General features: G+C 38.0%; 1 protein-coding gene across 5 annotated transcripts in view; it reads left to right on the plus strand.

Moving 5' to 3' along the window:
* The window catches only part of LOC138135791 (homeotic protein ultrabithorax-like), a 109,749-nt gene that overhangs the window by 72,724 nt on the left and 10,339 nt on the right, over positions 1–26,686 (plus strand). For all 5 annotated transcript variants that reach the window (XR_011161079.1, XM_069054664.1, XM_069054663.1 and 2 more), the window contains one exon: positions 14,456–14,796. Coding sequence is in view for 4 of the 5 variants with exons in the window: in XM_069054664.1 (XP_068910765.1) it covers positions 14,456–14,748 (293 nt within the window). In the remaining variant the exon portion in view is untranslated. The remainder of the gene's footprint in view (positions 1–14,455; positions 14,797–26,686) is intronic.

The following is a 26,686-nucleotide window of genomic DNA, read 5'->3' on the forward strand; positions in this document are numbered from 1 at the left end:
ACACAAACGTCCTCTTCCATTATTCATCCGGGGGTAGATCATTCTAAAGATAAGTTATACTGCAATTGTAGAAGTCATTTGGCGGGCAATGGCGGCATCGGATGTGATGCATGAGTTTCCGCAGTCGCGGGGTGCGTCGCGACGCCTCCGACAAAAACTCCATGTCCAGTTTATTAAATTAAGCGGCGAGCATGTCAGCCGACAGTTAGCGCTTTATTATTAGCGTAATTAGGGGTTGAAGTGTTTACGGCCGGTTTGAAGGAGACTGCAAGGAACGAATGCACCCCTAAGTGCTCGCTAATGTGCTGTTCGAATGATATTTTTTCGCACTTATTGTAAATGGAGCGGTTTCAAGGGTAGTAAATCTAAATAAGGGGCGATATTGCCCAATAAATAATTTAATATGTGAGACGGGGAGGAAAATTGCAAAGTCTTGACGGGGCTCCCGATAAGGGTGGCAGTAAGACATCAGCATTTGGACATAATACAATTGCCTTTCGAAAGCAATCATAGAGTCACGGGAGGTTGTCTAGCACTTTTAAAAATAGCAAAACAATCGGGGTGGATATTTAAATAGAAAAAAAATGGGAAATTGTGACCCAACAAACTGAAAACGTCGACTACTTTCAAATTCAAATACATTGTAGCGGTTTGTAGCGCCTACTTGAGACCGATATTGGTCGTTTGCGGAGATATGACTCATAGCCCATGAGAAAATCCAAGACCTCTACCAACGTGAAAAAAATTGAAAAAAATAGAGAGACAAGAAGAAGAAATTCATAAATTACAGAACGTCAAGAATTACTTAATCAAGAAAAATTAGGTTGTTTTTGTCTCTACTCCTCTACTCACTCTACTCCTTTGTAGCCCCGGCTTTAGCTCATTAGCGAATGACGAAACTGCCGCTCAATGTATTTGAATCGTCGCAACACAACAAAACTGAAAACTAAAGCAGTTAACACGGGTAATGAAGCTAGACTCATTTGAATACTGGGCAAGAACTAGCAAATCATGCTCCTCACGCTTTCCGAATCATTGGAGTCGAACTAAACGATAAACTTTACAGCTCCTATGATAATTTTTCTGCGTCGATTTGCATACCCCGGACACCTGTTCGTAATTTTTCCTGCACCTCAACTAGGTGTCGACGTCTAAGAATGAGAAAACGCGGGAACGTCTGGTCGCAGCGATTACCCCAACTGGGTAATAGCAAAGCTCGTCGAATTAATTTGAATAATAACCGGCAATCGTGTGCCGAATTTCTTAATTTTCTGCATAATCGGACGTCTCCATTACTCGGCGAAGAGTTGATGGCCGCGTGATCAGCAATCTTCGGATACAACACTGTCGGGTCGTCGGACCAGTGATCTCGACTTGGGAGGTCCGCCGCTGCGTTTTGTACTTTTTAGCACTCGTACATCATAGAAGTGCCCTCCGAACGCGGCTCCTCCTGGGGGAGGTCTCGACCCGCGGTGCGATCCGATCGATCCGTCGATAATTGCGACGGGGATGCTTCTAGGACCGCTTCTCTTCGAGTCTGGTGGGCGGCACTTTATTAACACGCCGGTCGCGGTGCAAATTGTGTGCAAAATCGCACCTTTTCCAATAATACCCAATTACAATATCGAACTGGGGGCTACTGCACTGGCCTTTCATTAAAATTACATGTAAACTCCGTTTCTGCTTGTTTTACATTCCATTGTTTGCAGCCGAGAACAAAGAGATTTCGTGCGGCGTTTCTCTTACTGCCGTTGTAAGTCTCAATTTTTGTCCACCTCCTCCTGCGATTATTTATTGCAATAATGCATTATGCATTTTACATCATTATTTACCACATGAATTTTAATGACTCTCTCTCCTAATAGCTTCATCGAGAAATTACTCCCATCAATTCCTCTTCGCCTAATCAAAAATTACCACAATTTACAGAATGACCCGACTTGCGTAAGCGAATTTGTCCAATCCTCCCAATTCAAGCTCTCATGAGACGAATAATGCCCCGCCCCCGGCGCGGTAGATTGGGGGTGAAATATTTCCGGCGGAATGTCTTTCTGTCGTGATACTTTTACAAATATTCTTTTAAATGTTGTTTTCTATAAATCAATAAAGACGCAGGATCAGATGTAAAGATACCATGCACCACTCTTTCTCCCTTTCAGGCGTTTCTGAATTTATTGGCATTGTTTGTGCTTTATCTGCTGCGCCCCATCAGACAGGAGAAATTTGTTTTGGAGAAATTTTGAGTGTGAGTTATCTGGAGGCTAGTTTTGATTGGAAGTGTCTGTTCTATTATTCTATGATGAATGTGATCCGGTTGGTCCCGGTAAAGGGCTTTTAATGAGCATAAACAGTCGTTTAGAGGAGCCGAGAAGTCCCATCGATCATAATAAGTGACTTCGGCTGAGAGAAAAAGGCGACACATGTAGAAAAGTGTGTGGTTGGGTCGTTGTTCTGGCGTGAGAGCGCCTCCGAGTGGGTGTATGTAAAACGGCGAGGCACGGGGTGAAGCCCAAGAAAGAACGAGTGGTGCAATAAATCAGCGTTCTTGTTGTAACAGCGGGCAGCTCTCCCATGTCAGAACGCCGGCCATTTTGTCTAGGGCCCCCCCGGTGGTGCATCGACTTTCTTCTAATTAGCCCGCTCCTGAAAACTAATTCATACGCAGGCAACACTCGCACGAGACAAACTGCGATCGTAATTAATAGCCGCAATTAAAACAAAGATTTAATATTGGAAGGGGGCACCCATAATGAAAGCCAAATGGTAGTTTACTGGCGCGGTATTTACGTGTTGCGCATAACTTTACAAGTTTACCTAAGTCCCGGAGCTGTAAACATGTCGAGAACTTAAGCCAGCCAACGTCTTTCGCGAAATTAGTAAGGAGCCATCATAACAACCACTTCTGAGCAGACACGTCCCGGATGGGACCAGAACACGACGACCAAAAATTTTCGCACGAAATATCACAGAAAACACCGTTCACCTTGTTTTGGCGTAATGGGAGGCTATGATTATTTTAACGTTTTAACGTTTGACGCACTGATTTCCGTCACTAACATGCCTGACCTATCAGAATGAACGAAACATGTTGCTGAATTTCCCGCGATGTCTGAGTATTCTATTGCAAACTACTAAATTTATACTAGATTTATAACCTCAAAGTTAGAAAAACATAACCTAATTCAACAGACAACTTTACTACCAAGTTAAATGCAAAATGTCCGTGGCCTCCCATTATGCCAAAACAATGTGAATGCATTTTGCAACGTTAATTTATCACCGTGTCATTTAAATCTAGAGGGCAAATTGTTTTATGAAAATTCAAGGAAACAAATTTCGTTCTTTGACGTTTAATAATTTTTATGGACGATTATATTATAATTTGATAATTATGCACAAATTTTCTTGACATAAACCGTATCTTTATGTCAAATAAAAGTCAAAAATCTTTTTGGTGAAATTCCGAAAAAAATTGCCACTTACCTTAAACTAAGTACCTAATCCCGAATTACATTCTTCAGGACACTCATTTCTGCCGGTTTCTCAACATCGTTCATCATTTCGTTAATGAATTTACAAAAATTGAGAACCGAAAATTGCAACTGGCAAAATGGCTACGGTTGTTTTCACTGTTTCCAAGGTTACGCGCAGAAATTTGACGGGAGCACTACGCGATGCGAACATCCGTGATGTGGGGAGACATTTATTTATTAATTATTGTTAAATGTTAAGGTTTTTCCTGAAGCTTCGCTCTCTGGCTGAAAAAGGAAAAAGTGTTTTCTCTGGAACTGTATTTATACGATTTTTTTTTTACCCAATTGGGTTTTAAAATGAAAAAGTGGTCTTTTAAAAACTGATTTATCGACATTTTTCTTGAGATTGACTAATTTTAACATTATTAGTAGCGTGATAAATTTATTTACAAAATTATTTGACAACCGTGAAAATTTATGTAAACAAGTTTGTTTCTGGTAAAAAATGGATTTTGAAGACTTTTCTGTAGAAGAACCGGAAAAGTTAGTGAACAACAGCAACTGCTGCAGATTCAATTTTGGAATTATAAATTTATTAAAATGTTTTGAACAATTATTTACCTAAATACTCGTAGATAACAATTTGTTATTTCTGTCATGATTTCTACTCTCATTCGTAAAAAAATATAAATATCTATATTTTTAATCCGATTCTACTTTCTAGTTGTTTTTTTGTACTAAATCCCTTCAGAGGAATTACATATGTATTTACGTTTATTTAAAATAATATTTATGTCATTAAAGGATAAATACATAAGTGAAAGCTAAATGTTCATTTAATTTCATCAACATCTCATCGGTCTTGGTGTTTGTAATAAAAACGTTGTATCACGAGCAAAAAAATACGTTTCAGAATGTTGAATCCGATTTATACAGGGTGTAGCAGAAAAAAGTGCATTTTAACTGGTAATAGGACTCATCTACTACAACTTTTCTAAATATTTTTTTTTTCGAAAACAAATTCCGAAGGGTTTTAAAAATTAATCTAAATTTACTGAAGATTCGCTTACCCGCCTATGGAACGATTTTAATCTAACTACATTTAATAAAGAAACAAAACAAGGACGTAACAAAAAACAAACGCAATTGTAATTTAATTTGTAACAGTTGTAACTCATGACATTCAAGAAAAACAACAGTAATAAAAAAGGCAGGCGAAAGTGAAATCATTTTATTCATCAAGTGCAATACGAAGGTTTCAGTTTTTACGATTTCTGTTTGAAAAAGGTTTCAGATTGGTAAAATTGCCAATTTTGCCAATTCCAAGAAACTTGATTTAGAAACATTGTTGTAGGTAATTGATGAGTACTATTACCAGTTAAAATAAATGCACATTTTTTTGTTACACCCTGCATATCGGGTGTTCATTTAAATTTCTCCTCAAATTGGCGTTGAAGAGTCAATTGTGAACCCACCACTCGTCAGTTTGCAGAGTAAAAACACAAACAACGCAAAAAGTGAGGTTAGATTTAAACAGCTGATCCGTAATCGGTAGTGCGTTCACAATCGACTCTTCAACGCCAACTTCGAGGAGAAATTTAAATGAACACCCGATATGTATCGTAACGTAAACTGTAGATGCACTCATTTGTGCAACGTGAAATTTGGAACATTTTTCTCTACTTTTATTCCTTTTTGGTACACAGAAAGTTGGTTTTTTAGAACTTTGCCAGATTTTATTTACTTTTGAAAAACTATCTACATGTCCTATTTTTTTCGTACTTTACAAAGTTGCTCTAGAACTATTTTCTGCAATCTAACTTTTTTTTGACTAAATTTTTTCATATAAGTACCTTCAGAAATGTTTTCTATATTCCATTTTCGTGTATTTTCTCTCACTCGGACTTGCCTCTTTTGATCTACATTTTCCTCATTACTTTTGATGTTTTGAAAATTGTTCTAGGACTTGTTTATGATATTCTATCTTTAAATTTAAAAATTTTCCTCATTTTCTCTGTAAGTTGTTCTAGATTCAAATTTCATTAATTACAGTAATCTTGAAATATGGATTTTTAAGCGAATTTTCTAGTTAAAAATTGTTAAAAACGGATTTAGGCCTTCCTTCTCCCCATCATTTTCTCAGCTTACTTGAAATAGATATTAATTTGTCAAATAGAGTCTCTCTTTAACAGTTTATAATTTTTGAAAAAAACATTATTTCAAATATGTACATAGGTATTAGGTATTCTAGAATCTAGAACTACTTTATTATATCTGTTGCGCTCTATTCTTTAATTTTAGCGTTTTCATATTTTCTCTCTTTAAAATATTCTTGATTCAAATTTCATTAATTTCCAAATGTTTTCTTGTTTTTCTCCTGTTTTGGGAGTTTTGAAATACTCTTCACAATTTTTTTTTATTACTGTGCGCTTATTAGATACATTTTAAAATTATACGCCAATATTTTTTTGGAACAATTTGAAATTCCTTAATTTTACGGGCAGGTAAATACGAGTAAAAAAAACAAACCTAGGTAATTTGCTTTTCCGCAGAACTGTTGTCAGTGCTTACATCAAAATATTTTATTTCTATTAACATTACTCATTTTAATTCAAATTTATCATCCAGTTAGTTGTATGCATTAAGTCTCTTCCGAAAAGTTATCTTCTCTGATCTATCTAAATTAACATTAAAATTATTAACGCACACCTACGTGTTTACAAATCGTAGTTAAATCCTTTTTTATTTTAATCAACATCTCATCAGTGTTGATCGTTGTGCCGTCAGCAAATAAATAAATTCAGAACCGAATAGGACCTAAGACAGTGCGCTGAGGCACTCCACAGTCTACGATCTTAGTTTTCTGGCTTTGATCGGACAAGTTTCAATAGTGTATTAATTTTCTGCCTATTACTTTTACCAAATCTCAGATGTTGTCATTTTTTCCATTTTAATTTTTTTTCGCCCGAGCCCAACAACACCTCGCCTTGCAGAAAATTAGCATGACTTAATTAAAAAGGCGGCAATTAGCCTACGGTGTCCATTTCGTCCGTATTTGCATTTAAAGCCGTGCAGCGAGTTCATCAGAAGAGCGTCAGGATCCGTAATGGTTCCACCCTGCGAAATCCCTCACGGGCCATGCTGACCTGGCAGCCATAATACGCTTCTGTTTCCGTTGCCATCCCGACGTGCACCCACCCCCTACGCACCTAAGCCCGCCACCATCCCAGGAGCTCGGATACCATAACTCACCCCGGCGCGTCTTTGGGCTCCGCCGCTTACCCCGTGACAGAGACGAATGCGCCCTCCTTAACGATATATTTAAAGCGTGTATCTGATATCAACGCGGCATTCTACCACGAAAAGTACTCAACGGCCCTGTCCAACAATCGTTGGTGAGGCGCGCCGACACCTCCACGAAGGAAACCGTCGATTCGGACACTCGGGGTGTCGCAATCAACGGGGGCGTGCCCGGACGGAAGCAATGATGGTCAATAACTCACCGGTTCCGGGTCCAGATGTCTGCAGTTGTGCCGCCGATGGCGATGCATGATTTACTAGTGTTGTTTTACAACCATAAAAGTCCCCCGGAATTATCGCCCTGAAATATGTCTAATTTGGCCCAGACTGATCCGGCGGGGGTGAGCCGCACACATGTGCGGCGGCGTATTTATGGCGGCACCACCGCAACGTAACTCAACGTGTGAAGCTCCGTTACGGTCCTGCTTAATGAGGCCTCGTTAGACGAATTCATCAATTACAACTTTCTTCAGTTCTTCGGTAACGACAAACAGACGCACGCTCCTCCTCGCATTTATTTTTTCTCCACTGTACTTTTACTTCTCCCTCACCGGCCATATCGAGATTACAAGTTTTTTTATTTTTATCTCACCATCGAGGTTTTTCCAATTAAAACGAGGAGGACTCCCTGTCCCGCAGGATCACGGGATAAGTGCATTATGCGTCGGGAAGAAACGCCACGTGACTTTTATGGCAGGGGTGTATCGGTGGGGGCTTCCAGAAATTTTAAAACGCAAGATCGCATAAATCGACCGTTATAACGACCCCGTGCATTTCCCCAAATGTACAACACATTTAGTTGTAGTTAGTCTCTTGTAAACATGACCAATTCACGAACAATACAGAATTATGGAGCATCCCTACAGTCACATTGATTCGGTAATTGTGTTTACATCACGCCACCAGTCTATTCGCTGTCGGGTCCACAAACTTTACTGTCCCCCATATAAACTGCCAATTCTGGGGGTAGTTTGCGAAGTGGCTGCCACTAAATAAAATTACTCGCCAATTAACCGACCGCCATGTCTCACTCAATCTCACTTTATTAGCTTTGATATAATTGATTTTCTTGGACCGGCACGATAGTGGAACTTCTGAGACACACTGGAAGGTTTTTTTGTCAAAGATCGAATAACATTTCTGACGGGAATTTATCGACGCTCTCAAAATACCGAAGAGGTGTCTGGTGGCGTCGAGATGTGATGAGAGGAGTCAATTAAATTTTAACAGGTGGTTCACGAGATGAAATAAATATTCGATTTCAAAATATTCGAATTCTCGACGCTTTATTTGATCATCGGTACTGGTTCTTGGGAAGGATTATCAATCCGTGAAGCCGTCCATAAATTTTTAGAGCTTGACTGACGATGAATTCTTGAATCTAGAAGAAGAAATAATAAACATGAATCTTTACTGCAAAGCTGTTGAAAAGTGGAAATCTTGACAATATTGCTTTTAATAATTCAACACTGTGAAGTTTGTTCTCCTTTTAAAATTTTTCTGATTAAAAAAATTTGCTAGTACAGTAAAGTTTTTTTTAAATTTGATCTAGGTAAGCAAGATGTAAAGAAGATTTTTTTTTTCTGTCAATTCAAGGCCAGGAAGAATTCTTAAGTTGTAATTATTTTTAAATAATCAATAAGCATGAGGAATTTCTGAGTAAAAGCATTCAAAACCAAGAAACATGATCCCGATTTCTACATTTTTCTTGAGATATATTCTGTTGTAATCTAAGAATTTTCCCAAGAAATTTGCGTTAGCCAAAATCTTTTAAAATGAGTTTCTAAATTAGGTAATATATATTTTTTAAAGATCACAATTCAAATGTAGAATTTAGTCGGCAAATAGATGTTGAGTTACTTTTGTAAATTTCCTAGAAGGCGGATCTTTGTGAAGTAAAATTCTCCAGAATATTTCTTTGAAATAATTCATTATTCTGAGATTTCATCTCTCTTTAGAATAGTTCTGAGTATAAACTAGAAGATTATAGACTTCTACAATTTATCTGCTAGTTCAGTAAAACCTATTTTTAAAATTTCATCTATGCAAGATATAGAAAAGATTTTTTTGTGTCAATTCACAGCTGGAAGAACTCTTAAATGCATAGTAATTATTTTTAGATAATCAATAAGCCATATGAAGAATTTCTGAGTAAAAGTATTTTGCATCAGAAAGTAAGATCCAGATTTGTAGATTTTTCTGGAGAAATATTTTATATTAATCTAAGAACATCTCCAAAAAATTTCTCTGTGCATTAATTCTTATAAAATGAATTAATAAATTAGACATTTTTTTAAAGAACACAATCCAGATGTAGAATAGACGTAGAGTTACTTTTGTAAATTTTCTAGAAGGATCTTTGAGAAGTACAATTCTGAACACTATTTCTTTTAAATAATTTCTTATTTTGAGGTATAATCTCTTTAGAATATTTCCGATTATAAACTAGAAGATTATAGACTTCTACAATTTATCTGCTAGTTCAGTAAAACGTACATATTTTTATAATTTCATCTATGGAAGATATAGAAGAGATTTTTTCTGTCAATTCACAGCTGGGAAGAACTCTTAAATACATAGTAATTATTTTTAGATAATCAATAAGCCCTATTAGGAATTTCTGAGTAAAAGTATTTTGCATCAGAAAATAAGGTCCAGATTTGTAGATTTTTCTGGAGAAATATTTTATATTAATCTAAGAACATCTCCAAAAAATTTCTCTGTACATTAATTCTTATAAAATAAAGTAATAAATGAGACATTTTTTAAAAGAACACAATCCAGATGTAGAGTTACTTTTGTAAATTTTCTAGAAGGATCTTTGAGAAGTACAATTCTGGACACTATTTCTTTTAAATAATTTCTTATTCTGAGGTTTAATCTCTTTTTAGAATATTTCCGACTATAAACTAGAAGATTTTAGACTTCTACAATTTATCTGCTAGTTCAGTAAAATCTGATTTTTAAAATTTCATCTAAGCAACATATATTAAAAAAATCTGTCAGTTCAGAGCCAGGAAGAACTTTTAAATGGTAATTATTATTAGATGAGTCCTATGAGGAATTTTAAAAGTATTTAGCTTTAGAAGATACGATCCAGATTTGTTGATTTTTCTGGAAAAATATTCTGTAGTAATCTAAGAACATCTCCAAAAAATGTCTCTGTAAAGGGTGATTCAAGTTTTACCGCCCGCCCGATTAACCCTATTAAAAAATTAGTAAAAATTACGAAACTTTAGGGTTATATTCCCTTCATATAAGGCTTCAAACGTGTGCAATCAATTTTCCCGTATCACTTCATTCATGGCCATAAAATTTAAAAAAAATGACTTACCAAAAAAAGATTTTTTTCCGTGCACGCTCATAATTCACAATTAATTCAAAAAACATATTTATGAAATTCGCATAAAAAGAAAATGATTAGTTTTTGAATTATTCCAATTTTAATATTAACACCGAAAAACGATCAAGTTTTACAACGGCAGTGTCATTAATAAATACCTCATTGTTGGGAAACATCTGTTGAGAACTTTTCCAGTAATTCTTTAGTCCCTTTAAGGAGTTTAAGGTACCATAAATAACCCATGTCAATCTCTATTGTGGAAGTGACCGCCCAATTTATTAATAAATCATAGCTAAATTTTGCACTTTAATATCGAATTCCATTTATTTTAAAAACCGGTGATGCTTTCACGATTTCAATGACATCAAATTTTTACTAAATGTTTGAAAGGACTCTAGTGAAAAATTATGTAAATTAATCTAGCGGTTATTGAATTAAAACGAAATATTTACTCGTTTCATTAAAAAGTTTAAAATTTTTACAGAATGTTCTACAGCGTTATGCAATCATTCCTGAATTTTTTGAGAATTTTAAATCGATTAGAAATGTGTGTTTTCGCTCGGGCAGTAAAACTTGAATCACCCTGTACATTAATTCTTGTAAAATGAGTTAATAAATTAGACATTTTTTTAAATAGACAATCCAGATGTAGAATTTGGTTGACAAATAGATACTTTTGTAAATTTTATAGAAGGATCTTGAAGAAGTAAAATTCTCGAGAATATTTCTCTTGAATTATTCAGCATTCTGACGATTAATTTCTGTTTAATTCCTCTTTAGAGTTTAGGGTAAAAACTAGAAGATTATTTACATAATAGTTTTCTAGATGGTTTAATTATTTTTAAATAATCCATTCGCCCAGTGAACAATTTTTGAGTTAAAGTGTGCAGTATCGGAATATATGATCCAGATTTCTGAATTTTCCCAGAGAAAGATATCTTCAAAAACCAATATCATCTCTTGCAATTTATTTACCAAATAGATGTAGAATCTAGTTGGTAATCAGACATTCACTTAATTTTGTTTGGATTCTTAGGAGTCATATTTCATACATTTCCATGTTTTCTTAGAATGCACTCAAAAATATATTTCTGAGTAGAATCTTAAGTAGATACGGCCCAAATTGTGTAATATTTCTTGTTCTAGATTAAAAACTGTCACATTTTAGAATCTCGCGTTATTCTTCAAGACGATTTTTTTACCTTGATGGCTATTTAACAAACGATGGGTGCTCTTCTATCAATTATCTCTTCGATTTGCTCATTACGTCATTTATCGGGGGCGTCGTCGTCGTTGGAATTCCGTTATTGCCTTGGTGCGATTCCGTCGTGCGCCCTCTTCCGTCCATTTTTATGAACATACGCGGCATTATATAGGGGTGCGTAGGCCCGTTATCCAATTTAACACAAACGCGCACCCCAAATTTACCGTGCTGTAAATAACTTAGGCATGTCGTGGAAGTAATATTACTTCCACTTACTGTTGCATGGCGAATAAGAAGAAGGGTAGAGGATCCGTCCGAATGATTTGTCGTCGTATTTTTGCGCTGCATGCAGGTTCCTCTCGGAAAGAGTGGCGGCTCCCAATTAAAGCGGGGGCATAAATCGACGGGGCCGCTCCCGCTCCCAAGATGGACGGCATCTGCCGAATAAGCGAATAAACAGATGAGGTTAAATAAGTTCCGGAATATCGGGATTATATAACTTCCTCGGCAAAAAGTTTGCTGCCGGCCCGGGGCTAAGGCGGAAATTTACTGGCCCCGTTAAAAGTTCGGATGAATTGGATGCGAACAAAAACAATGACGCAGAAGATCGACTCGGACTTATGAAATTACGAATGGACATAAAGACATCGAGAAACGGCGCGGACAAGATTTACTCGATGACTTTTTTCACATTTTTTTCTTGGCCAAAATTCGACGCTCTCGTGGCATTTAATGACCCCCCCAGGATAATGGAAATGGACGAGGATGGCGCTCACGGTCCGGCATAGGTAAACAGATAAGGCGAAGGTGTTATTCAACTTCACCCCGACAGACTTATCTTTTCATTACACCGACCGCGACCTTATCTCCCGGTAGCGTTTTCAACTTCTTAATTATTCCACCGGACACAATTTCTAAGCCGCAATTAAAAACCGGATTTTCGAAATGGGTTAAACTATTCATCGAGATGCTCTTATCGCGTTATTAGAAACATGTACATACATAATTTTATGTTGCTTAAACATTCATCGGCACCGTAATTACCGTCTCGTACTCGTAATTACACGCTTTGCTTTATGTTTCGCTAACAGTTTGTTGTTGGTGATGATCGTGTGGATTATTTTTAAGATGCTCCAACCACCGATTAAAAATCATTTCTGCGGCCACTGTTATTATCTTGTAATTACGATTTATTAGACGGACAAGTGGTGCGAGAGGGTCATTTTCTAAAACTGGTTATGCCGGAGATGTGACCACGGTTTTCATTTCTTTTTACCTCCTGCCAGACATCTTCGTGGGGAAATATTTCACAAGCGAGTGCAGTGAGCAATGGACGTAGAGATTTGTTTATTCTTAGATGAATTATTAATGAATGATGCAATTGAGGACACAGCCAGGAGTAAATACTAAACAAGAATCTGCTGCTACATTAATATTCATAACTAGAATTCTTCGCCTTCGAGGGGCTTCAGGAATTTTCTGTCATTAACAGATCATATTTTAACACAATTCTTTTCCACCTCTGGAACATTTTCCTCTTAGTTTTCATTTAAAAATTGTTGTGGTAATATTTCTTTTTGTTTTACTCTTGCAAAATGCCATGTAATGTTCCAGTTAAATTTTTCCTTTTACATTCCATCCTTGAAAAGTTTTTTTTTTAATTTATTGTAGAATTACTTACTTCGAATTATAAAATATCAGTTTTATTCTTTACTATAAATTTCACTTCTTTCAATTTTTTTCAATTTTCCAAAATGATTTGTATTTTCTTTTCCTTTCATCTTCTCTACAAATGTTGCTCTAGAATTATTTTCTCTAAATTCAATTTTTTTGACACATTTTTTCATGTTTTTTCCTCTATTCCACATTCACTCCATAATGAATCAATATTGAGACAGTTTAGTGCTTTTCGGAGCTTTTTAACTTTGTCTCACCATAATTTGATTTTCTGTCCTGAACGCCATTTTTTGCATCGGATAAGTGAAAGCTGCTACTCCTGCGCTTGGCAAATATTTGTCCAGGTAATCCTCACCTCGTGAAATAATTGGCCTCCCCGTCCATCCCTTATCCTAAACCAATAGCACGGAGGCAGTGTCGAGTAAGGTAACGGTCACGTGCATCTCATTATCCAATTACGTTTATGGCTCATTTGGCAGAATGGAGTGGCGATCCAGTCCCTGTGCAAAAATCCCGGCGAAGAACCGGGACCTCTTCAACAAATAATAATTATCGATCGTCGTGAGTACAAGATATTGGCGATGTTGATGGTATCGGTACCGATGGATATTGATGGACCAGCGAGCACCCGTCGATATCGTCTTCATTACCTTCGCCGCATGTTCTCGTTTTACATATCTCGATGCACGAAGATTACTAAACGACTTTTAATGCGTTAACTCATGCTATTAACGAAATATGCTCCGGCGTGGCAATAAAATCTGCCCAAGTAGCCTTCTCGTCTAGGGAAATATCTCAATCAGCTTCCACGCACGCAATTATCGATTCCGTCGTAAACATCGACGATTCTATGCAAAAGCCAACGATAAATTAGTACCATTCTTATTAATGTACGACTCGCCCCGCCATTCCTTTATCCAGATAAATACACCCATAAATAACGCGAGCATGGCTCCCAAAAGCCGAGTGATTAATCACGCCAGCTTGAGCTATGGACCGGACGATGAGTTATCTTCGCCGTGGCCTTGGATGATAAGCTGCAGGTCTTCTACCTGCCGCTGCTGAATTAATGGCCGCCGAGGTACCCAACTCATCTCCAGATTTTCAACAATCCAACACATATCTTACTATCTTGATGGAGAAGGGGTCGAACAACCCTCCACTACAAATTTTTGACACGCGGGATGATGGATTCGGTGGAGGGAACCGCGGGGTACTACCTGCACGCCAATCGTGGGACGAGTCCTAAATCGGTGGGTCAGGTACTTCAGGCTTAGAATAGACCCCACAAGTCTTGTGGGCGAGCGTGAGGTGTGTAGATGGAGATTGTAGTACCGTCAGGGTGGTGAGTACCGTGTAGTGTCAAAAGGGGATCTGGTGGAGTTTTTGTTCTGTTCGGGCGTTCAGCTCACTCCAAACTTGTGTGTTGTGGTTTTGTTGAGATAGTTTTTTTTGCAGGGGCGAACGGGCTCAGGAGAAGGGGGCGGCAGACGTATACCCGGTACCAGACCTTGGAGCTGGAGAAGGAGTTCCACACGAACCACTACCTGACCCGGCGGCGGCGAATCGAGATGGCCCACGCCCTCTGCCTGACGGAAAGACAGATAAAAATATGGTTCCAGAACCGGCGCATGAAGCTGAAGAAGGAGATCCAGGCGATCAAGGAGCTGAACGAGCAGGAGAAGCAGGCACAGGCTCAAAAAGCGGCGGCGGCCGCTGCGGTGGTCGCCGCCCAAGTGGACCAGAATTAGTGGATTACTTCGGTGTTGTTGGCGGATCAGCACAACTCCTAAAGCAAGGTGAGTGTTGCGGCTTGCGGTTTGTTATTGAAACGTGCGAATTGCGCTAATAAAAAGGGGTCGCCGAGGCGATGATTACCTCCGGTTGAATTGCTTTGTTTACAACGGAGGCGGCGGCAATCAAACGCTTGCCCCCGTTTACGACGCGCCGATAACTCTCGGGGGTATCTTCGCAGGGCTACGGCCGCAATGATGGCCGCCTTAATTATGCAAAGATGGGGCTGTAAATATTATAAAAATTATCTGGAAGAATCGCCGCCAAAAAGAAAATTAAGATAATTGTGTTTCCATTCGGCTATTTGTAATGCCTCCGAATTTATGTACGGAATTTTAGTGTTTAATCTTCGAGTGGAGAAAATCCCCTTGCGTAATTACTTGGCGTGAGAGATGGCGCCCCGGTTGCATTCTGGCAACCGTTCCGGCCGTACCCGCACCCCTACCATGTTTCATAATTGATCAATTTAATTGCATTTCTTACACTATGGAAAATCTAACTTGGGGCGTTCTCCCGACCCACCACCAGAATAGTAATTAAGCCGGGGACGTTTAAAATCCCATTATTAACCCGCCCGGGTGACGAATTTAATTCATCTCACACCCCCCATCGCAAAACTTTTTCTCCTCATTTTCTTTCACAAACGAATAAACAATCATTCTCTACTACCAATCAGTCTTGCATAACATTTTTTCCCCAAATAGATAACCTCCCCACATGTAGAAATATCGTTTTTAAAACCTTGCCCCTTGAAGCTCCGCAACCAGCAAAACACACCCGTAATATGTGCAGCCTACCAATTAGTAATAATAATAATAATAATGAATCAATTAAGCCTTATCTGGACGAGATACATTTCAAGCCGGAATTTTTCTGCCCGCTACTATCTAATGAATTTCTAAAAAGCAATTTGATTTTAATTTATGGCAAGAATTCCAATTTAATTAATTAATTAACTTATCTGTCGGATTTTTATTACTTCGGAATATAAACAACGTGGGAGGGATACTGCGAACCACGCTATTCCAATAATTACCCGTGGTGCCCTCTGACGCAATTCTCATTAACTCTTCGTCAACACAACAATTAGCACGTGCGTCGTAGATCTGTCGAAGTGTGTATGGAATTGTGTCATGTCGAAACCTGTCGAACGTGCAAGTTTTTTGCGAACGAAAAGTTGTAATTGTTGAATCGAGTAGGCCACGTTTGCAGAGGCCGTCGTAAATCGGTTGTGAGGCAGGCTAGATAGTGCGGTCGTTAGGCAGTTTATGGTGTATAGTTCGGCTGCTGGGGGATAGGTGGCGGTGCTGCGATCGGCGCTCCCCAAGATTTTTTCTCAAGATTGGTAATAAATCTTGGACGGTTGGATTACCTGTTTGGTTGGAGCGAAATGAAATTTGCATTTTGTGCCTAATTTGGTACGGATTTGGTGTCGGTTGAGTTTGTGGCGAATCGCAGCGGGTAAATGAATTTTTTTTTCGATTGAATCCGCTCCCATCAGTGCGGATTCGAACCCTTCGGGGACAGACGACCCTAAACGGTCGTTTTCCTTCTCTTCTATCGGCCGTTTTATTGCAAATCTCTAACAAGTGCCCGAGAAATCTACCAGAGGGGATTGGCGATGTTGCGATTTGGCTTGTTTATTTGGTGGGCTGAGGAGCGAGGTCGAAACGTCGGTGAGAGGTGGCGTCTCGGATCATTCACAAATAAACTAAATATGAGTAACGACCAATAAAAGCCGAGTATTTGTTGATTCAACTAACTGATGTAGTAAACCATGTAAACATGCAACCGTAATACGAGGGACATTACGACTTTACGACCACGTTTACAGGTCATAAAAATCAGTTTAACTACCGAGAAGTGTGTTAGGCTTTTATTACATGTTACTTCTTCATTCTGGAGGTTTATGGCGTGTCACTTTTGAGTGTTCTTTAATGGCTTTTTAAGTGGTACGTTAGATTGCTCATTGATGCTTTATCTTATCGGGGAGGGCCATTCATCAGCCAATAATTAAAACGTCGTAAAATTTTCGGCAGTTTTACATAAACAGATGTACCTCCGTTTTATTACTTCATTTACATTAATGTCTTTGTTGCCGGATTTTACGGCCGCCTCTTCCTTTGCCGACGCCCGAAGGATGTTTTATTGCGGATTTTTCACCTTTTTGACTTCGGTCTGACGCCGTTTGACACCAAGGCCATTTTTATGACCCCAAGACCTCTTCTGGAATTTTGACCTGCTCACCACCATTCTCCATACCCAAATAAATTCACCATTAACAATTTTTTTCCCCAGTATCATTGCTAAAGATCTTCATTTTAATTTTTTTAAATTCTTTTTACATTTAAAATTTTGGTTTTCCGAAAATGACACGAAGAGAAGTTGAAAGAACTCATTTTTTGTTGATTTAATTTTGGTTTTTATTGAGTTTTATCTATGTATTTATTTATTTCCAAAAATTTTTCTCGAATGAGCCTTTCACCTCGAAGCGTGTGACGTGACGCGTGACGGTGAAACTAATTCATTGCCCGGGAATAATGTCGCGGTGCGCTTAAAGAAGTTTTCACTGCAATAATTTTAATTAAAAGAAACGAAAGAATGAATTTTGTGCGAACCTAACAACAATGTAAAACAAATGGTTTTCTGTCGAAAGGAATTCCTTCGACATTTTTTCACCAAGTAATTTACAGTGTACTAAGTTTTAGTCCACTAAATATGTTTCATTTTTACAAGACGGTAAAATTAAAGTTTGGAAAATTATTAATTTAATTAGAAGAAACTAAAGAATATTAAGTATGTAAGTTGTTTTTTTTTGTATTATTTCAACAATTAATTTGTAGGTTTCAAATAATCTGTTAAGGATACAAAAGTCAAATTAATTATGTAATTTAATTAGAAATGAGAACTGTTTTAAATTCTAAGTAACGCAGAACAAACACTTCCTGGTGAATATTTTGTTGAGTTATTAATTGTTACTTACTTCGATCTGTCAAGTGAGAATATAGAAATTAATTAATTAAATTAGAAAAACCCTAAAAAATTAATTAATTTTGCAACCTAGCAACGAAGTAAAATGTTTTCTTTGTTTCATTGGGTTAATTAGGTAGATGTTAATTTTTGAATTATTTTTTTTGCAAAATTTCACAAATTTTTAATTTTCTGTTGCATCCATTCTATTTCATTTTGTTTTTATATTATAAAAAGAAATACAAGAAGAAAGAATTAAGCGCAAATTTGGTAAAAATACGAAACAATAATATTATGTACTGAAAAATGTTCAGTCTCTAGATATGAATTAGAAGAAGAAATGTTTATTTTAATTTTTGTATTGTTCAGTTTCATGTTTTTTATTTTGATTTTGACATTGTTTGAAGCTTTTTTGTTGTAATAATTTTCGATTGATATTTGTGGTACGTTCCTGGTCGTACATTCGTTGTGTTGATTGTTAAGAAAAGAGTGAAAGGTTTTGTTGTGGAATGTGATGATGTATGTTTTCGGAAGATCGCAATTTTGAAGGATAAAACATTTCGAAAATGTGAGAATTCCTTTATTTTCGTATGAAAATTTATGTTTGATTTCGAAAGAGCGCGCGGGCGACAGACCCACGACCGGAGCTGAGTTCGTTGGAAATTTATTGGTAACGTAATGCAGCCCGTACGGATCGGCAATTTATAATCCGTCGAGAGAAAAGGAAGAAATAAACACGTCAAGAATAACAAATTCGGATATTAATACCGAATCGAAGCGTCCAAAATAAATAACGTAATTAATGGCAGATGTTTACAACAATAACCGGCCGGATTCTTGTAGTATTTAATTAAAAAGCGTCGTCGTTGGGAAAAAGTGGCGGAGAACGTCTAGCTTGAGTTATGCCCCTAACACAACACGTGACCAAGGAGGGGGTTGATCAATAAAACATCTCCCCTACGTCACCCACCCCCACATCTACAGAAAGAAAATCGTTACTCGTGAAGAATCTAATAAATGCGTGCCGGAGAAATTCGCATCGTCGACGTTTCGGCCGCGTTCGTCCCACCATCAATCTCGACAATACGTCAAAATTCCGCCGCTATGAATATGTAACGATCCGGTTCTTGCAACCTTCACCTCGACCAACGTCTCTTCATATCTGGCCGGTCGGGCTTTCGGCTATTAAGCCTCTTAGGTCATTTGCAGAAAATCCAAACGTTCCAAGCATATCGGGTATAAATATTGCGCCTGGCGGGACGCCGATGGTGTCAGATGCCCTATCTGCAAACACATCTGCGGAGGCCATGATACAATGGATGATATTTTTGATATATGTCCGTCTTACCTGCCATGCACCCCTAAGGTTCCAAGATGGAACCTGGGGCACCGTACCTGGGTTCAAGAGCGACCGTTCGCAGATCGGTCATGCGAAAAACGTCGCGTTCCACGCTCAAGGTTCCTGTTTTGGATTTTTTTCCAAAATTATTTTTTTGTGGTAATTTTAATTTTTTCCCCGCGAAGCGGTCCATCACCTTGTCGTGATCCTCGTCGTTACTAATTGCTCATTAGGCGGTTAAAAAAATTTCTGTTTTTTTAATTTTGTAAGTGCACTCCATAAAGCCAATTAGTTACCCTCTTTGAGTGTTTACCACCCTGTGCGAGCCTCCCCGGTCGGCTCGTCCTCCCTTTTGTCCTTTTTCGCAGCATGCGGAGTGGCGGTCAAGGTGTTCGTCACAGTTTCGGGTGCGTCAGCCAGGTAATTAAGAAATGAGTCCGCGTCCGGAATCGCGTCGAGATAATGAGTTTTCCGGTTGGGAACCGGAGCGCGCGGAAAGCTGGAAGATATCACCACAAATTGAAAAACGTTATTATAAATGCGGGTGCAATAAAAATGTAAAACAAAACCATATTTCAAAATAACGCGCACCCCATTTGTGAAGATTAGCATTTTAAACCAGACACCTTGGCTTTAAGGAGGCGTAATGTGGGGCTCCTCTCCCCAGCCGGAGCCCGGGGGAGGCTCCGTTTCCGGTCGGCGTCGACGTCAAGTCGGGACCAGTTGTCAGTATCACCTTTCTGAGACAATACTACATATAGTGTTTTTCATTTTCTTTATATTACCCCTGATAGCCATAAAAGCATTTGCCGTGACCAAACTTCTGCCGTGGGTTAGATTGTGACGGGGACCGAGCGACACCACCTGAATTATCACAGTCTGAAGCACGCCCGATATGAAGCCTATCGCTCTAGTTTGCTGGAATACTTTTCGAGTACAATTTCTTTGTTTCGATACACGGCATGCCACAACTGATTGAGTGGGGAGTTTGGGACCACTATCTTCCACTTTAGGTCCCGGAAGGGCCACAACTCTAATTTCTAATTGACGACATTTAAGCCGAAGAGATTATCCACTCCGCATCGCTCATCTCGCAACACTCAATCAATAACAATCTTTAAATGGCTTCCACAAAGTGCTCACTTTTCCTACATTTACAAATCATCCGTCGTAAATGCATTTTTTCTTAAAACAAAATTTTCCAAATATTTTTATTTTACTCAACTCCACCACCACAATATTTTCAAAAAAATTACCAAAAATATTTTGGACTTTCCAAATTGGGAAATTGTAGAATTGGGTCATCCAACATGTGTTAACTGTGATACACTATTTAATTAACCTATTAATTAATTGAAGGTAGAAAATTAATCCATTTTGAGTGGTGATAAGATTAGAGTAGAATAATATTTTTTCATCAAATTGTATTCCAATTCGAGAAGCTTTCTTGTTCTACTTTCTTGTTCTTCTATTTGAAATTATTAGGACAGTTGCAGAAATTAATTAAATTAGAAGAAACTGAAAAATGTATTAATTTGGAGTATGTATTACATCAGAGTAGAATGTTTCTCAAAAGAAAGATATTTGTTCTATATTTTTCAGCAATTTGTAGACTTCCAATTTGAGAAGATTTCTTCTTCTAAATAAGTTTAATTGTTTAAAATGAGAGGGTAGTTGTAGAAATTAATGCAGTTAGAAGAAATTAAAAAATAGTCCATTTGGACCGAGTGTCACATCTGAGTGGAACGTGTCTCAGAAGAAAGATATGTCTTCTATATTTTTTTTAGCAAATTGTAATTATCTAACAAGAGAAGATTTCTTCTTCTAAATAAGTTTAATTATTTAAAATGGTTGTAGAAATTAATGCAGTTAGAAGAAATTTAAAAATAATCCATTTGGAGCGAGTGTCACATCTGAGTGGAACGTTTCTCAAAAGAAAGATATGTCTTCTATATTTTTTTTTAGCAATTTGTGATGTTCTAATTAGAGAAGATTTCTTCTTCTAAATAAGTTTAATAATTTAAAATGAAAAACTAGTAGAAATTAATGCAGTTAGAAGAAATTTAAATATAATTTAGAGTGAGTGTCATATCAGAGTAGAACGTTTCTCAAAAGAAAGATATTTATTCTATATTTCTTCAGCAATTTGTAATGATCTAATTAGAGAAGATTTCTTCTTCTAAATAAGCTTAATTTTTTTAAAATGAAAAACTAGTAGAAATTACTACGGTTAGAAGGAATAAAAAATTATTCACTTGGAGTGTGTCACATCAGAGTAGAACGTTTCTCAGAAGATATTTTTTCGATATATTTCGAGGAATTTCTGGTATTCTAGTTTGAGAACATTGCTTAGTTGAATTGTTTAAAATAATTACGCTTGATTGTCGAAATTAATACAAGAAGAAATTGGAAAATAAATATTTTTGGGCGTGTCAATCAGAGTAGAATGTTTCTGAGAAGGAAAATATTTTCTGGACATTTAAAATTTTTCAAAATTTCTAAATTTTAACTGGTCTGATTTGCTTCTTGTCATCCTCAATCCCACTTGCGATTGGCTTGGATTTTTCCTCGTTTTTTTTTTTTTGGTCCATATATACTGGCAAGACACTTTCGCTTAACACTTGGAGGTAATCGTCACCTGTGTCTTCGTCCTGGGAAGGACTGCGTCTTAATACGCCGCCCCACGGGGTCCATAAATAATCACCTAACCCCACATTAAATTGACAAATCTGTAAATTTAGTGGTCGGAGGCGATCACGCCGCATGTAATCCGGCATTAAGCGAATAAGTCATAATGAAAGATCGGCAACGGTTGGGACACTTATTATCAGTCCATCTCCGGTTTTTCGAGGTAAACAAACGTCAGAATTAAAATGTCGTATTGCAGCCGGAACATCTTTATCTGCAGATGCCGCTGCCTCTTCGCGACAGCGCTGCCATCTGTATTCAGCAATTTATGGCGGCCCGGTTTAAAAGTTCGCCCCCACCTCCTCGACCGTTCTTTATCTGTGGTCTTCTCATTTCCCGGTTGGTTGGACGCAATTGAGTACCTTTTTAAGTTTTAGAAACTATTGTGTCAGTTTTATCAGATGGCAAGTGAAAATTTATCGAGTCCCGACCTGTGACGAGTCGATTTTGCATCTAGATCTACTTCTTCTATGTACAAACAGAGCAGTTTCGGGCCAGCCCCCGATTTATGGACGAATGAAATTTGCTGAGTACTCTCTTTGAATTGATAGTTGGTATAAATCGTGGCCAGGATATTGCTATAAAAATTATGTTCAAAGTTCGCAGACTCTTTTGCAGTCAGATAAATTGACTTTTATAATTTGTTACATTTATTACTGCATTTGGCATGTTTGCTGAAAGCGCGCTTCTATTTACTCCGATTTATGATTTTTTCCATCGATGACATAATCGAAATTAATTCCGCAGATCGCGGATTTATGTCCCGCAGCCGGGAAAAAATTCGCCGTGAAATTTTTTTATTTTTTGTGTTTCGCCGACGCTCGCCGAATGCGAACCCGAAACATCTGGCTTTCTCCATTTTACAATAATAAACAGTTCTATAAGTGCATTGTTATAATTACGTGTGCTGCTAGTTAAAATTAATCCCACCTACTCCTGCTGCTGCTGCGGCGGTATTGTTCTCTCGTCACGGCACAGCAGGAATTTTTTCAACAAATTATACATACCACACCTACGGACAACTCACTTTTGCGCCGAATTCTGACGCCCAAAATGCATCCTCTAACCACTGTAATTAATTCATCCTAATTAGAAGAAACCAAAGAAAACTAATTAATTTCAGCGAACGTCACATCAAAAATATTACACCGAAATGAGTTCGATTATTTTAAATTACTATATCTAGAAATCAATTACCTAAGTTAATCAGAAGCCTACAGATTAATTAATTTTAAGCGACTAGAAAATCTTCCCCAGAGTCAACATATTCTTGGACATATTTTCAGTAGGTAATTGAATTAGCTTAAATTATAGGGAATAATTAGGTTCGTGTGTAGAAAGTAATTAATCAATTACTTAGAAGAAACTAAGCAAAATTGATTAATTGTGAGAGGAAGAAAATGAGTCAATATTTTTTAAATGTTTCAGAAGAATGGTTATTTGAGAAATTTGGATAAAGTGTAAAAATTAATTAATGTAATTAGAAGAAACAAAAAAAAAAGATTAATTGTGAAGGAAAACGGCAGAATGATTTCTATATTTTTTCAACGATTAATCGTTGTCTTCTAAGTAATCTATGAAGCTTTAATCTGCTAATTGTGTTTTTAATTAATAATTGGCCACGATAAAGTATAGACATTATTTATTCGAATCGGAGGAAACAAGAGATTATGTAAAATGTTTTAGAAGAATGGTTCTTTAAAACAAATGGGTTAGGATTTGCTAGTTAATTAATTGAACTAGAAGAAATCTGAAAGAAGTTAATTAATTAGAAGAATATTTTTCACTGGAATATACGTATGAATGAATATTTTTGTTCTTATTAGTTCTTTGCATCCTTTTTAGTTCTTCGGGAGTGGGTCTTTGTCACCTTTCCATTTAGCAAGTTTTTGCAATAAGAAAATGATTTTGGGTGCAAGTACGTTTTAGTTTCTATCGAAGAACGGTTCCGGGTTCCCATTCGCTCGAAGAAAGTTGAATTAAAATTAGGAAAAGCCGCGTCCAATAAATAATCGGGAATAAATCGGGCGATAAATTCAGCAGAGTTTCACAATCGAATTAAACAGTCGCTTACAAGTGTATTTTTTTATTTTTATAAAAACGAGTTAGATCAGCTATCTTCACATTTATTTTTAGAATGTATTACCGCCGGCATAAATCAGGCTTAACAGATTCGACAATTTCACATTCAGGAAAATCTTGCCCCTAAAGAGCCTGAACCAACAAAACTCCCTCCATTACCCTATTTACTTTAGCAAATTTATCGGGGGTTTATCTTGTACAAAATCAATTAAAAAGCGAGAGCGTGCACAGAGAGAACGAACTTCCAGCGAGACATAAGAGTTTTACATCTTCATTTCGAAGTTGGAAGTATGTAGGTAGAGTTGTCGAGCGTGCCGGGGAAAGAAGATATTTATTTAGATTAAGTTGACATCTGTGGGAGAACGCGTTACACTGTTATTTTGTATAATTATTAATTTATGGCTAACAGGGTGGATTATTTGGTAATGCTGCGGACAATTTGTAGTCGAGCTGGTTTTTTCGAATCGGACAATTTTTCAAAAATGTAGTTCGTTTGTTTTTTCGCCTCGTAAATCAAGCTTAAAATGTGCCCCGTCAAGAGCGACTTAGATTTACTCGTTGGCTTTTTGTGCTTGAATAAATTATAATGTTTAATAAGTGAGGATGTCGGTTGATGGAGTCTGCTCGAGCCGCCATTTCGTGATCATTGAGTTATGAAGGGCAAGGTTTGAGGTATTGTCTCAGATGAAATACCGAGTGTTGAGCCGAGCTATAAGTTGTGCGGGTAGAGCATGTATAACACGGCGATATCTTCATATAACGCCGTTGGACAGCTCTCGTATTTCTTGTATCAGTACTGAGAAACACCCTGCTGCTTCGCGGAGTTATATATTGCGGTCAACGATTGTACCTTGTAGTAGTACCAGCTAGGCGCCCTATCTTTCCATCTATTCCAAACACTGGCTCGCTCTATCCATAAATAATCGGTACTGGTCGTACCGCGCCTCCCAAACTATCACGTCATAAAAATCGCCGGGATTACCATGAAAACCGCATAAACAAAAAGTTGGAAAACGCGATGCTCCGATGCCAACCGGAAGACATACTGGATGATGGAGGGCTCGCCGAATGGATCCGTCCCAGCGCCTTGCCAATGTTTACATAATTTATAATATTTCCCAGACGAGTTTTTCTAATTGGGAAATCGCGGCGAAAACTCCACCGGACCCCGTTCCGTACGCAATGATTTGTGGCCGGCCTAAAGAACAATAAAAAAGATAGAGCACAAATTTAGATAATGCATATTTTACAGACACATAAATCAAAAGATGTGCCTCGACTAGCAATTTCGCATACGAAGGAGCGGCCCCAAAACGGTGCATCTTAACCGACCACATCCAAAGAGCTGTCTCTAATTTTTATAAATTGAAAGAGGAAAGGTAAATATTTACGAGAGTCCGGCGGTGGCTCTTGTGGGGGCGAGGAAGTCGTAAAGAAAAATTTTCAGCGGTCGCACGATGAGCTAAATATCGCTTTTGCGCCAGGAAATCGAAAAATAAACGTGCAAGTTAGATTTGTGGCGCCTGACTCACAAATTCACAGACCTCGATAATGGCTGAAGTGGACGTCACGTGAGCGGCAGCCCGTTTGAGTCAACGGAACACGACGCCCCGCCCATCCACTTCTCGTCAAGTTTGTTGTTTAATTTATCTTTGGGCAATGGTGAAGTTTCTAGATTTTTTTTGAAGGGGTGTTTTGGTCTAGAGTGGGGTATTTTATCCTTTTTTGGGAATAAAATACAACACAATATTGTAGAAACAATTATCAGAGAAAATGGATTGTTTAAAATTTTTAAATAATTCTGTTGGAAGAGTTACACCGAGAAATAACAAAGCAATTACAGATTAGTGAATAAGATGCAGTGTAGAGATTGCTTTGAGAGGGAGAAAAGTATGTCACGTGGTGTCCAGCTTGATGATTTTAGTGCTAGGTCTAGCCCCGCCCATGCCCTTCTCGTCGGCGGTCGGGTTGTGGCGATAAAAATAATCCGCATGCGAGTAAATTTTTTTGTTCCGCCGCCCCCTCAGTGTCGGTTTTAAAAAAGTGTAGTCGTAGCCGTTGCAACAAGAACCCAAGTAGACTTATTAAATTTGCATTTGGTGGAATTTGTGTTCCAAATGAAGTCAGTTAATCATGTTGCCGCTCGGCGGCGTGCGGGAGAACTGCAGACAAAGCCAGTTCAGTTTTCTGCGTTACCCACTCAGCAGCGCCAGCAGTAAATTATTGCATATTAATCTCTTTGCTGCAGTATTAGTTACGTTAATTATGCTCCGCCATATTGAGAGCAGCAGTCGAGGAGATGAAGGCGGACCACAGCAGCGAGGCAAGGTCGGTCCATAAAACCGACCAGATTTAATGAATACATATCGAAAAGTGGAACCGGTCGATGAGTTATGCAAATTTGTTGTCTTGTAATCGGCTACCTGGGTGCAATTTTGCAAATGCAAATGCAACAACAAATTGATATTTGCCGTAACGTATGGCATATTAAAAGCGCAATAACACGTGTCCGGTGCATATTGTAATTCAATTAATTGAGAAATATTAAAGGGGGGCGGTTGTAAATCCATTTGCACGCACGATCCTGCTGCTGCAATTTTTTCGACGATCCATTAACCGCCCGATAAATCCCCAACTTCGTTCCTGCACAAAAGCGGGAATCTTCGCCGTCCAAAATTCAATTAGAGAGCGTTACCTGCGCCGCCCCCGGTGGTAAATGCGTGCCGGACATGCGACTCCGCCATCACCCCGCTTTATTTCCCTTATAACGGATTATCACCTCGTCCTTCAGTCCGACAGCGCCGCCCCCGGCCCTT

The sequence above is a fragment of the Tenebrio molitor genome, chromosome 7, assembly GCF_963966145.1.
Source record: "Tenebrio molitor chromosome 7, icTenMoli1.1, whole genome shotgun sequence".
NCBI lineage: Eukaryota > Metazoa > Arthropoda > Insecta > Coleoptera > Tenebrionidae > Tenebrio > Tenebrio molitor.